Source organism: Setaria italica, chromosome II (genome assembly GCF_000263155.2).
Source record: "Setaria italica strain Yugu1 chromosome II, Setaria_italica_v2.0, whole genome shotgun sequence".
Taxonomy (NCBI): domain Eukaryota; kingdom Viridiplantae; phylum Streptophyta; class Magnoliopsida; order Poales; family Poaceae; genus Setaria; species Setaria italica.
The window spans coordinates 46,147,959-46,160,753 of NC_028451.1; the positions used below are offsets into that span (position 1 = coordinate 46,147,959).

General features: G+C 45.9%; 3 protein-coding genes across 5 annotated transcripts; 2 read left to right on the forward strand and 1 right to left on the reverse strand.

The window, feature by feature from the left end:
* On the reverse strand, positions 1–5,241 carry LOC101758731. Of its 3 annotated transcripts, none has more exons than XM_022824638.1 (7): positions 4,862–5,241; positions 4,710–4,771; positions 2,375–3,941; positions 1,780–1,977; positions 1,560–1,711; positions 1,413–1,444; positions 735–1,033 (listed from the first exon to the last, which is right to left on the reverse strand). In XM_022824638.1, the coding sequence occupies exons 3-7, from the start codon at positions 3,924–3,926 to the stop codon at positions 874–876; spliced, it is 2,094 nt and encodes a 697-aa protein (XP_022680373.1). In that variant the 5' UTR covers positions 3,927–3,941; positions 4,710–4,771; positions 4,862–5,241; the 3' UTR covers positions 735–873. The 3 variants fall into 3 exon arrangements, with proteins under 3 accessions (XP_012698950.2, XP_022680373.1, XP_022680374.1); XM_022824639.1 differs by having other exon boundaries at positions 892–1,033; positions 1,399–1,444; XM_012843496.3 differs by lacking the exon at positions 1,413–1,444 and having other exon boundaries at positions 1–1,033.
* A 124-nt stretch (positions 5,242–5,365) lies between these two features.
* Positions 5,366–6,319, forward strand: LOC101759134 (50S ribosomal protein L7/L12). Its single transcript, XM_022824640.1, has 2 exons — positions 5,366–5,917; positions 6,008–6,319. The coding sequence occupies exon 1, from the start codon at positions 5,422–5,424 to the stop codon at positions 5,905–5,907; it is 486 nt and encodes a 161-aa protein (XP_022680375.1). The 5' UTR covers positions 5,366–5,421; the 3' UTR covers positions 5,908–5,917; positions 6,008–6,319.
* Positions 6,320–9,792: 3,473 nt separating this feature from the next.
* On the forward strand, positions 9,793–11,560 carry LOC101759542 (heavy metal-associated isoprenylated plant protein 23). The gene is made up of 2 exons (XM_004958326.4): positions 9,793–10,394; positions 10,995–11,560. Exons 1-2 carry the CDS (start codon positions 10,229–10,231, stop codon positions 11,306–11,308), a joined length of 480 nt encoding a protein of 159 aa, XP_004958383.1. The 5' UTR covers positions 9,793–10,228; the 3' UTR covers positions 11,309–11,560.
* Positions 11,561–12,795: the final 1,235 nt, after the last annotated feature.

Consider the following 12,795-nt stretch of genomic DNA (forward strand, 5'->3'; position numbering starts at 1 on the left):
TAAAAACACCAACTGTGAGCACCGGTTGTGAAGCAAAATCCAGAAAAAAGGGGTACATAATACTGCATTCCACATCAGACTCAAAGTGGATGCACAATCGTCAAGGCGATTAGAAATGCTCTTACAATAACGCGCAATAAGAGCAGCAGCCAACAGGAATACGAATTCAACGAGTTCTAGTGCAATGCTCTGACAACTTGCTGCATTTGCACTAGTCACCCCAAAACCCTGATGTGTTACGACGCCATCATACTATTGAGAAACCATGGTTTTCTCTAGAACTCCAAAGTACCACACCCGTCATAGTTTGAAGAACCCACGGTATTCTCTTGAACTCCAAAATACCACATACCCAATCAGGCCTTCCCCTCACAACAAACTCCTCTTTCAACACTATGCGACCTAAATGTACATACCACCTAGTACTTCATAGAGCTGCAGCGGTTGATGGAATCAGGTAGGAGAAAAGAATATGTCAATCACCGTGACATCTACAGTTGCATCTGAGAACAGCAGTGACGGGTACAAGATACCAACATACCAGCTTGAGCAACAAACTAAAGCCCCACTATCGCCTCTTAACATTGTTGCGAGCTGCAAGTTTAGCTGATACCTCCTATTCGGACAAGGGCATATAGTAAATCCTTGGATGCACCTGTGTCTTCTTGAAGAGATCATCCAGTGTCCGGGGAGGTTCCAGGTTCCTTGGAGGAGGGGGAAGAAGCATCTCTCTTGCTGGTCCAGGGCCAGAGATAGGCGGCAGCTTGGCAAGAGGTGCTGGAGTTGGCAACAGAGCAGCAGCAGGTTGGGGAGGTAGGGTTTGGTTAGCATTGGGTTGTTGGAAGGGTGCTGCCTGTGGTGCTATAGCTGTGCTCAAGCTGATAGGCACTTGAGATGGGGGAGGGGCTTCAAGTTTGAGCTCCACCTCTTCTGGATCGACAAATTCAGCGACCAGATAGTTGCGGTTGTTTGGGGGCCACTGGAGGTTGTAGATAGCATTCCTCGTAGCCACTGCTTCCTCCACTGAAGAGTACTGCGAATCAGAGAGGTAGGGCAAGAAGACAAGTCAGCACCACAACACTACAAGGAATAAACAAGAAACAAGCAACATATCACGAAATGCTCTGAGTTAACAATATGCACAATCAAGCAGCAAGGCTACCATCTTATGTTCTGTCCTTTACAGCAAACTTTTAACCACCACATGCATCAGCTCTTACCAAGCTAGATAAAAAGGCAATTGGTCTAGAACCAAAACTATCAACAGCAACTGAATGAAGCTCAATTATAATGATGCAGTGCAAGTTGTATTGCAAAACTGTCTACTATCAAGCATGTGGAAAGCAAGATTTGTGCAGTGTTAAAAAAGCCATAAAAGGGTCAAACATTGAATTATACTTCTGATATATTACCCATCTTTGTTGTATGAAAGTGTTAGCTTTACCTGAAACAAAACGTATTGGCAACAAAATAAAATATAAGTTGGAGGAAGGATGGCAAATCTGTTTCAAGGAAGAATAAGAAGGTGGAGACATAAGGTAAGGAAGATAAGGACATACAGTAACATAGCAGTGGGTCTTGATATGATCCATCCAAAAGCTACAAACAGATCCAGTTTTACCAATAAGTTCTTGCACAGCTTTCAGAGTAAATGGGCGCACAAATCGATCAATTCTTAAGGAAGTTGTTGCTGGTTTTTGAGCAGGTGGTACTGCAGCAGAAGATAAGAATTAGACAACAACAATGAGTTACTTTATTGAAAGGGTAGAAGAACCTCACCTATTCGCTCCTTTGGATAATCTCTGCTTGCTGTTGTGCCAGGCCTGCCAAAAGAATGGCTCGGAGCATAATGAAAGACTTCCTTCGTAGTACCGGTGCCAGTTAATTTGGGTGCTTTTTGTTCAGAAATATCGACATCATTCACGTTCCGTAGGCGCTGCCGTTTGATTGGCTCATTATTTGCAATGACCTCTTGATCTGTTTATTTAATAGAAAATTAGAACAAAATCAAGAATCGTACTTGGCATGAGGAATGCCACAAAACTCAGTATAATATGATGATCGCTACTCTTACTAGAAAACTGCAATAAGTGTCCTATACTCCTATACCTCTAAAAAGGAGTAGAGAACTGGAAAATATAAATGTATAACTGTTCCATGAAATATATAGCAAAGGAAAAAGGAAAACAGTATAAGGATCACACAAAAGAAATCTGGATGCTCGTAGCAATTGTACATGCACATACTGAAACTTGTTATAAAAAGCATAATGATCCCAAGGCAATACAAAGAGTATAAATACGTTATTAGTACAAGAATTTAGTAAGTACCACTTTGTAAATATACTCTAAACAAACATGGAGTAATCACTAACCTTCAGGTTTCCTCTTTTCAGCTGGACTTGGTGGCTTCTCTTCAACTACAACTTCCTTTGTGTGTGCAGAGGAATCCTCAGCAGCAGTATCAAGGAGAGACACCTCTTTCAACCCATGCTCTGAGGTAAACTCTGTCTTCTCTCCAAGATCATCAGATTTGATATTGGAATCAATGTGCTTACTTTCCAACACATCCTCATCCATTGATTCATCACCTGAACAACTATCAAAATTCAGTTTCTCAATAGAACTACCATCAGGACTCTCCTCATCTCTGTCCAAGTCTATATTACTTGTGGAGCCTAACTCTTGCAAAGTGGCACCAATCTTATGCACCTCTTTGTCGACATCCAACACTTCCAAAAGATCACCTGGGGAGGGAATGGTGGATGATGGTTTGACCATCTCCTGCTTTGCGTCTAGTTCTAAATCACAATCATCAGCATTCAGGTTACCCTTTAGATCATTATTTTTGTCAGCAGATATATTATCATCGAAAATTGATACACACTTAGTTTGAGAATCTAGATCTGGGTTGACCTCAGATACCTGGTCTTTTTCTCTGCACAGGAAGGGCTTGGTGTCCCCATTAGAGCACTTAAAGTCTCCGTGGCCATTGCCATGCATCAAAGTATTCACACTGAAATTATCTTTAGGAATCATGTTCTCTGCTGCCACAACAACATCAGCACCCTTAGGATCAGCATTCAATTCAATAGCATCAGGCAGTGCTGGTACTTTTTCCTGTTCAATTTTGCAGTCTACATTGACACCTAGCTTGACAGTAGTATGGTTAGCATCAGACAATACACCATCAATGGTCATTTTCTTGCTTGTGTCATCTTCTGGTTCAGCAGCCACAACAGCATCAGCATCCTCAGGATCAGCACCCAATACGGTATCATCAGAAGGTGCATATACATCTCCCATTTCTAGAATTTTGATGTGCATATTAAGGCCTAACTTGATGTCACCACCAGTACCATCAGAAGGTATATCATCAATAGCCAGTTTCTTGTTGGTGTCATCTTCTGGGGTCTGCTCGATGGTATCACAGTGATTATCAGAACGTGGATTTGCTTCCTCCACTATAGTGTCGCCACTTGAAGCTGATTCTAGGCCATTTCCATTGGTTTCATCAGTTGCTGCTGTATCAACTAGAGAAGACTCAACTCTTGCAACAGCATCCAAACTTCTCTGACTAGCTTCTGGAGTACCAACCACAGCCTCCTGAGTAACTTCTGAAGTAGTTAATATACTTTCATCATAAGCTTCTGTAACAGAGATAACAAGATCTGCCCCCTGTTTCATAACCTCTGAAGCACCTTCATCAACAAGTTCTTTGATTGAAGCCTGGTTAACAGATGCATCAACAGAACCAGGGGTTTCACCCCCTTTCAGCTCCTCAGGAGGAATTCCACCATTTGTTTTTTCCCCATCATCAAGTATCTTATCCTGGATGGCCTCAAAGAGCCTCTTCACAAGATCATTCTTCAAACCACTGACAGGTAGATTCCTTCGCTGAAGCTCATCCTTCAACTCAGCAACCATCCACTCATCAATTGGCTGGTTGTTCAAAATAGGATATGTCAACATTTCAACTGCAAAAAGTTTTCCCGATATACTAAATAGAAGGTAGCTAAATTGATTGCAAAAGTTACATTACATTGCCATGAACGAAATCAAAACAACATTCTACAGCTCAATGAAACAAAATGATCTATATCATATAGGATTGTAATATATGAATCAGATTTAAGGATAGAAAAATTCTCAAGTTGCAACAACAAGATTTGAGGACTAAATCCATCTTTTTTTGCTTGCATTCTAGTTACTCCAATGATATACATTTTATACATTCAGCAAAATAGTAACACGGAACACCCCTAACTCTAGTATGTGGATGCACTTTTACAATGATAATCTATTAATGTCCGTAGTTCGTACAATTTTTACCCCGTGAATTTTGACAAGAGCTGCATGCTAAATATAGGAAGAAAAATGCTCCTAATTTTACCTACATACCAAAATTCAGGTAATTTTTGGGTATCAGGGACATTGCAACCTAAATAAAATAGGTTGATCCTGAGGCAGAGGTTCACAGCATACATAATTACAAAACTGAAAACACATGTCCCAGAGAGCGAACTAAATAGATTGCATTTCTATCCCACTCACGAGCATTGTACATTAAAACCATCATTCAACAGAATCCGCACATAAACCCCTAATACCCTCAAGTCCTCAACCACACAGTGCAAACATCGGGGGAAAACCTGCACGTGCAATCCGAAAAAAACCCTTAAAATCGCAATCGGATGGGATTTCACGTACCGAGAGAGATCTCAGCAGGGCCTAGCGTGCGCCAGCCTTCTCCAACCCGCAGGTCCAAAAACCTACAGGCACACGCATCCATCAGATCAAACCCCAGGTACCAAAACCCTAGTGAAAACCAGAAACACAAAACGAGGGGAAAATGCACCGACCAGAGGCCGCGAAATCGCCGAGGCCGTGCGATCCTGAAACGAAACAACCAAAAAAAACACCGAAAAAAATCCCAATAGCAAAATAAACAGCAACGAGGATGGGGGATCGGGGACTGCGAGAGATCGAAAATAAGGAGATGGAATAATCGAGCCGTCGCGCGCTTGTGAATCCGCGCGACCACTCGCGTCGGATTCCGATTCCGATTTTGATTTCTACGAGGCCACTGGGGTTTATGCTTTGCCCCTGGGGAGAGCGACAGCAAGAATAGATGGCGTGCTGTTTGCACTTGCGCCGCGTGTGGCGCCCAGTAATCAGAAAGCCAGTGGCGGTGGGGGTGTCATTGGAAATGGAGAACAAGGGAAGCCCAAGCGGCAAGGGATTACCCACTGACAAGTGGGGAGCACGCATGCGCATCAGTGTGCGGGCGGAATACGTTTTCACTGTTAGTAAGCGTATTTGAAACTTGGCGTCTCTTCTCCTCCTATAAGCCTCGTCGTCCCAAACGGGCTCGAACCCTAAACCCCCCCGGCCCACCACGTGATTCCCAGTAATTACCAAAATGCCACTCTTCTTCTCCAAATTGGCACCACTGGTCCCCCGCTTCCGCCGCCTTTCCACGGCGGCGGCGACCGCCGCCGGCGAGGACCCTAAGCTGTCGCGGATCGCGGACGAGCTCCTCGCCCTCTCCCCAGCCGAACTGGACGACTACGCCGCGCTCCTGCGCCTCAAGCTCCGCCTCTCGCTCACCTCCAGCGCGGCCGCCGGTGGCGCCTCTTCGGCCGGGGCCGGGGACGCTTCCGCGGGACCCGAGGAGGCCGCCGCGGCGGTGAAGACGGCGTTCGACGTGAAGATCGAGAAGTACGAGGCCGCGGCGAAGATCAAGATCATCAAGGAGGTGCGCGCGGTGACGGACCTGGGTCTGAAGGAGGCGAAGGAGCTGGTGGAGAAGGCGCCCGTCGTGGTTCGCACGGGGTTGCCCAAGGAGGAGGCCGAGGCGCTCGCGGCCAAGCTCAAGGCCGCCGGCGCCGCCGTAGCACTCGAGTGATCCCACCAAGGTGTCCCCTCTTTTGTTCCTAGTGTTCTTAGACGATGCAACGTACGCGTGCGCCTTATTTGTTTTGAATTGGAATTTGATGGGATTGCAGCGGTCGGGCAGGGGTATTGCGTTCTTGTAGCTTTTGTCCAACCTCAAGCTTAATCACTGATATGAGTGATAGATTTGTCCGGAATCACACGATAAGTTCTTCCTGCACTATGCTTTATATTACTAGCCTGGATTGGTTTGAACAGCCAGCCTTGTGTAGTTGTTGGTGGTGTTACTGTATAAGGTGACTAGAATATGCTAGTTTGAATTATTTGTTCATTTCGAGTGGTGCTCAAGTGAAATGCCTCCATTCTCTTTGTTTTGGTGCATGACACTATTTGTGATTGTATTATTAAAGGTAAAGCTTATGTTCTGTCAGGTACCCGTCATAGGTTCCGTCCATTTCATGTGTTGTTTGAAAACGATTGTTTAGTCCATTTCATGTGTTGTTTGAAAACGATTGTTTAAGGTTAGCCTGATGATGAAAATGGTTGTTCAAAGGTTAGCTTGAAATGAATTGTGATTTTCGACATTCACATGTTCAATTGTTCATTGGCATCTGTGACGTGGTCTGGTTAGCTGACTTTGTTTGGGCCTTTGGGGTTGAAGGTATAAAGAATGAAGTCATCTTTTTGACATACAGCTGGTGCATTGAGTTGAAGATATCTGATACCATGGGTGCACCAGAAGTTTATAGTTTCATAACAGTTTTTGAAAAATTCTGTCCAAAGATTACATGAAGGTTTTGTATTTGGTAAAGGTGAGAATGGAGACATCGATCATTATGGTGCTGTAGTAATTGATGAAGGTGCTGCTGTGTGACGTTACTGACCTTTCATGGTTCGCTTTTGTTTAATCACATGATGATTATTCATGGATGGTTTATGACACAATTATAGAATACTGGCCTGCAAGGTTCTTGTTCAAAATCAATTGCTGAGGTGATTCTTTTTGTAGTTGGGAAATGGCTAACCAAACACATTTACTGAGTTGTTTTAATTTCCCATGACGAGAGTTGTAGGCGTCTATGTATTTGATTCAATTGGTTGCATGAGTAATATTTATGCAAATAAAACTCTTGGTATATGTATTTTGTGAATAAAATGGAAAAGTTAAATCATGTGGTATCGCTTGTAAATTCTCACCGTATGCTTATAAGCTAGAAAACATCACATGCTGAAGGTAGATTTGGTGCGTGAATGTCAGCAATCATCTCCGCAGCCATATTTGATCTGCCATTTCCCAACTGTAATGTAGAATTTATAGAAGTCAATTCTTGGAAAGTAGGGGGAAAACTGGCCTATTTTGCATTATTTAATTTGTTGTTATCTTCTGTAGTAGGCTTTGATATATTTCGTTGCAAGTTTTCATGTCTGTACCCCGCCTAGCATGAGCTGCCCTAGGTGCGCTGCAGCACCGTGTTCTCTCTTAATTCAATGACACGGACATTTTGCCTGTTCACAAGAAAAGAAAGTTTTGAGTGGTTTGTAATGTGCACTGGCAGCTGTGATCTATGACACTGACCGTATAGCTTGCCTTTGAAGCTCTGAGAATTCACCTCTGGTACAAACTTGTCAGTTCCTTATTTACCAGTGTAACCATGTGTGGATGTAATAGTACTTCAAGCATAGTATTGTTGATCAATTAAGTGCTTCTGAAAGCCATAGGCCATAGGAATGCTATGTTGCAAGCCAATCTTTTGTTATATGTTAACTCTTCTGACTGAGGACTGTTAAAAATAGGGTTGCTGTTTGATTAATGCTGTGTTTTTGCCGTGGACTAGCGTTTCATCGTTATTTACCTCTGGTGGCCTTGTTGGAGCTTGACTATCACATACCTGACAGTTTATGGTTTCGACTTCGTGATGTAGTTGCTTGTAATGTTGTTTTGTACTTGTACTTCGATGGAGCTTTCAAGTTGCAACAACTGCAATTGCTGTTCAGCTGTTGATGTGCTCTGGACAGTGGGCACACAGACATCTCCAACGTATTGATGATCACCATTAGTGGTTCCGTGACCACTAGAAATTTTCGACTACTGAGGTCAATGCTGGCTGATTGATTTTGCTTGTACCTACTTTACCGAAGATGGGATTCGAATATTTCTGCCCATGCGTTCGCTCTTTTCCGAACAGAAGTGATGTTTTCACACACTTTTTCCTGAACGGAACTTATGTTTTGCATTTGTTTTTCTGATGTTTTCATCTGAAACAAAGAAATTTTATAGCCAAAGAATACTTCGTTTTATGTATAAGAACTGCCATCATCAGTTAACACTTGAAAATTGACACAACAGTTGTCCGAACAAGTCAGCCACCGTCAAACAGGCATGGTCGCAAAGAAGTTAAGAACTCTGAATCGATCTGCCATGCTCAATTTATGAATCATCTGCGAAGTAAAGAAACATGAACTAATAAATCGTATAAATTTGAATAAAACACTTGCAAAATCATGGAGAATTTGCCTTACCTGGTTACCTTCTCCTTTGACCGCCGGATATAAGTAGGAGTTAAAATCGATTAAGATTCGATCGTCTTTCGCCTCAAGAAAATATATGCACACCAGTCCGTCCTCTTTCTGTTCCTACTCAGCTACTCTTCCTGCACTGAATCAGCAACTGTTAATTTCCCACAGATTGTTTTTCTTTTGGTGCGTCGTGATGGCAGCGGTTTCTTCTAATAATTCCTACCGCTGATGTAAAATTCCACCATGTATTGTTGGGGGTCCAACGTCCAAGCCCAACGACAATTGCAATGCGAGAGGCAGCTGCAATGATCTCTTGGTGGGCACGATGATCTTAGCTTGTGTCGCCATCACGGTTGGTTGCGCGTCCCCTACCTAGGCCAGATGTTCATTCAGCTTGTCGGAATTTGATCGCTCGCCGTTTTAACCGATCCAAGTTACAGCCGTTGTGCGTGACACTTACCAAAGAGTGCATTTCTTGTTTGGATGGTTGCTCCCCCTCACCTGAACGCTGTTCATTTCAAAAGGAAAAAGAAAAAAACACCTGAATGACCGATTTTACAATGCGGGGCGTGGTCCAGAGATCACCGGCCTGACCCAACAACGAACGTTCCCTTGGTGTGTGTTTCTTGGCCATCTGCGCTGCGCACCCGTCGCCGATCGCGACGGCACACCACTGCGTGAACGTGATAGAACTGATAGCTAGCGAGCAGTGCGGCGTTTTAAGTGGGCAACCGAAAGCTACGCCGGGAAAGGCTCCGACTCCGACTCCGGGTGGGCACGCGCAGCGACTGCGCCTCTCCAGGGCCATGAATCATCTACGAGAGGGTTGGTGCAGGTGCAGCAACGCGACACCGGCGACAGTGCCGCTCGGCATGTAGCCTCGCCTGCATGATCACCGGCCACGGCCACCAACCGTGCCCGTAGCCGTAGGTGCTGCGTGCTACGCTGCACGAGCTCAACTCAGACACAGGCTTGTAAAGCGAGGAGGAGATACAGCTCGATGGCTTGCTACACTTGCCATTCCCCATCCACAGCTCGATCCAATCCTGAGCAAGAGCACACACGCTTCTCTTGCAACAAATATCTGAGTCAAGTCCAGGCTGTACAGCGCCACAGCGGCACCACCTCCCTTTTCGGTTTGTCTTTTTGCTTCCATTTTCCTTCTGGAGACCTTTCTGCTTCTGCAACTGCTCTGTGGTCTTTACCATGGGCCATGCCAGGCCTTTCCTCCTTGCTGGTGTTGTTGGTAGCTTTCTGCAGCTCACAGCTTTGGCCCTGCCCATCTGCTTTTCCTAAAGGCCTGTTGGACAGGAGAGAGTGCCCTGCCTGCACACAGCTAGTAGGGTTGGCATGCAGCTGAGCAGCTCAGACAGATCAGTGACAGGCAGAGGCCATAGAGAGAGAGACTGTAGCTTCCGAGGGCTCTCTCTCTCTCTCTTTCAACAATCAACAAGACACTGATTTCCACTTTCCTCACATCATTCATTGGTTTCATCTTGTCCTCATCACATCAATACAAAAACTGCTGTGAGGAAAAGGGAGAGGGAGAGGCTCGCCATTGCCATAGCCCATAGTCCTTTTCCAAGGCTCTGTCGTTTCCGGTCACTGCCCACCAGTCTTTGTTGCTGGCTTGCTGCTGCTGAGCATATAAATGGCCAGCTTGGACTCTCTTTCTTTCTCAAGCAAACCTCTCTCTCTCTCTCTGTGTGTGTGTGTGTGTGTGTGCGCTCTGCAGTTCTTGACTTGATTCTTGAGATCGAGCTTCTTGCTGGTAGTGGTGTGTGCCTTGCTCTTGCAGAGTTGCAGAGTGAGTTCCCATGGGGGGCACCTTGGAGTACCTGTCGGGGCTGCTGGGAGGCAGCGGAGGCCATGGCCACGGCAAGATGAAGAGGAGGAAGCAGCTGCAGACGGTGGAGCTCAAGGTCAGGATGGACTGCGAGGGATGCGAGCTCAAAGTCAGGAGCGCCCTCTCCTCCATGAAAGGTTCTCTCTCTGTTTCTCTCGGTTACTGTTGATATGTTTTTTGCCTTGCGTTTGCGTGCTCCAAAAATTTCAAAGCCAGATTTTTGTTTTCATGTGACATTAGGCCACTGAAATGTTAGACAGTAAAAAGATAAAAAAATCATAAACCTCAGAACACGCGTGTCGATCTTGTTCCTAGTTCGTTTCTAGCACTACATCAGCATATATCGTTCGACTGTTCAAGCAACCAGCGAAAAACTCTGCAACAGCCAGGGGTAGGAGGCTAAGAGCTGGCTGTGGATTCTCAAATCTGAAACAGTTCTCATCCAAGAGCATAGTCAATCCGTAAGGGGTAAGTCATATAGTAGTACACGTACTGAAACTTCCACTGACTTGCAGTAGAAATGCAGGACACCACGTTTCTTTGAGCAGGCATACAAAAAAGTGCACTGAACACAAATGACTTTGGCGTTCTGAACAACCCACCATGTGTAAAAAAATGAAAACGAAGAAATAAATCTAAGAAATTGACATTTGATCCATCATCATTACACAGTAGCACCACTACAGGCTGCTGATGAACTGAACATGAGATTGTCACTGCCTGATGGCCTTTTCCAGGGGTCGAGTCGGTGGAGATAAACCGGAAGCAGCAGAAGGTGACGGTGGTCGGGTTCGTGGAGGCGAGCAAGGTGCTGAAGAAAGCGCAGTCGACGGGGAAGAAGGCGGAGATCTGGCCCTACGTGCCTTACAGCCTCGTGAGCCAGCCCTACGTTGCCGGCACCTACGACAAGCGCGCCCCGCCGGGCTACGTCCGCAGCGCCGAGCCCGGCTACGTGGCCGCCGGCGGCCAGCAGCAGCACGTCGGCCGCCCGCACGACCACCTCACCGACATGTTCAACGACGAGAACCCAAACTCCTGCTCGGTCATGTGAGGACCAAGAGAGGTGGTGTTGATGTTGCAGCCTCTATCTTGAGACATAAGTGAGGTGAATGTTCATGGTTTGCCTTGGTCTGTCGAGTGTCGACGATGGTTTGTTCGATGACGTGTTCCTAGTTCCTGCTCAGTGTTAGACGTTTGTGCCGAGGCTTTAGCTAGTACCGTGTGTCGTTTGCTTGTAGCTTTTCCCCTGCTTACAATCCATCTTATGATATGAATTAGCAGGAGCTAGAATTTGCCGCTGAAAGCTTGAAACGTATCTTATTGCAACTGTTGCGCGGCTGACATGAGTGAGGAGCTCGCCAGCGCCAGCTCGTAGAGGTCGTGGATCGAGAGAGCCCGTTTACGCGCGTGACTCTGCAGCATCATATATGGGCTCCTGAGTTGGAAAAGAAGGAACGGGCTTGTTACGAACGCCATCGTGAATTCGCACGCGCGAGCCCCAACGTCCGGCGATGAAAAGAGCGCTGATGACCAACGCATACGCTTGAAAGCTGAATCAATGAATCCGTATGCATGCATGCACTGAATTAAGAAGAGAGGAATGTTCAAATTCAACATAGCTACGGTGGGCAATTGGTTTCATTTTCTCTTCACCTTCTTGTTTCTCTTCAACTCCTCTTTCCTCTTCTTCTCTTTATCTTCCTTTTCGCGCCTCTTCTTCGCCTCCTCCTCGCGCTTCTTCCGCTCCTTCTCCTTGAGCTTCTTCTTCTCAGCTCGCGCCCTCTTCTCCTCCTCTTCTTTCCTCATCTTCTCCCGCTCCTTCCTCACCTCCTCCTCTAACCTCCTCTTCTTCTCCTTCCCCTTCTCCGCCGCCTTGGCGTCCCTCGCGATCGCTGCCCTCTCTCGCTCGGCCATCCTCATCCTCCTGCCTTCCTCCATCTCGTTCGCGGCAAGGTTCCTCCGGATCCGGAAGCATGGCGTCTTCTCCTCCGCATCCTTCTTTCTCCTCAGCTCCTCCTCCCGGCGGCGCTCCTCGAGGCGTCGTTGCCGCCTAATGCTAAAGCACATCATGCTGGTGGTCCTTGAGGATTTGTACGAAAAGGCAACGATGAAACTCTCGTATGCTTATCTAGCTACCGTATCATCTTGGAGCGTAGAAGCAACGGTTTGCTGGTTAAATATGCGGTGCTGAGAACCATTGTGGTTGATGTGCACTTTGAGGTTATCGCGTCTAGTGCATGGCAGATAGCTAGCGAGCCGGTCATCCGGCCGGCTGTTTGACTAGGTAGCACGTACGATTATATATATAGGGGGTGTTTGGGAGGAGGGGGCTAAATTTTAGCCCCCGTCCCATCGAATGTTTGGACACTAATTAGGAGTATTAAATCTAGACTAATTACAAAATTAATTACACAACCCCTAGGCTAAATCGCGAGACGAATCTATTAAGCCTAATTAGGTCATGATTTGACAATGTGGTGCTACAGTAACCATTCACTAATGATGGATTAATTAGGCTTAATAGATTCGTCTCGCGAT

What these genes read in the sequence shown, in the direction of transcription:
- LOC101759542 (XM_004958326.4), top strand. Translation starts at nt 10,229, where the DNA reads ATGGGGGGCACCTTGGAGTACCTGTCGGGGCTGCTGGGAGGCAGCGGA. An exon ending in CGCCCTCTCCTCCATGAAAG is followed by an intron (nt 10,395 to 10,994) that starts GTTCTCTCTCTG and finishes GGCCTTTTCCAG; the next exon opens with GGGTCGAGTCGGTGGAGATA.
- LOC101758731 (XM_012843496.3), bottom strand. Translation starts at nt 3,926, where the DNA reads ATGGTTGCTGAGTTGAAGGATGAGCTTCAGCGAAGGAATCTACCTGTC. An exon ending in TGAAAAGAGGAAACCTGAAG is followed by an intron (nt 1,978 to 2,374) that starts GTTAGTGATTAC and finishes TTAAATAAACAG; the next exon opens with ATCAAGAGGTCATTGCAAAT. An exon ending in TTATCCAAAGGAGCGAATAG is followed by an intron (nt 1,712 to 1,779) that starts GTGAGGTTCTTC and finishes CTTCTGCTGCAG; the next exon opens with TACCACCTGCTCAAAAACCA.
- LOC101759134 (XM_022824640.1), top strand. Translation starts at nt 5,422, where the DNA reads ATGCCACTCTTCTTCTCCAAATTGGCACCACTGGTCCCCCGCTTCCGC.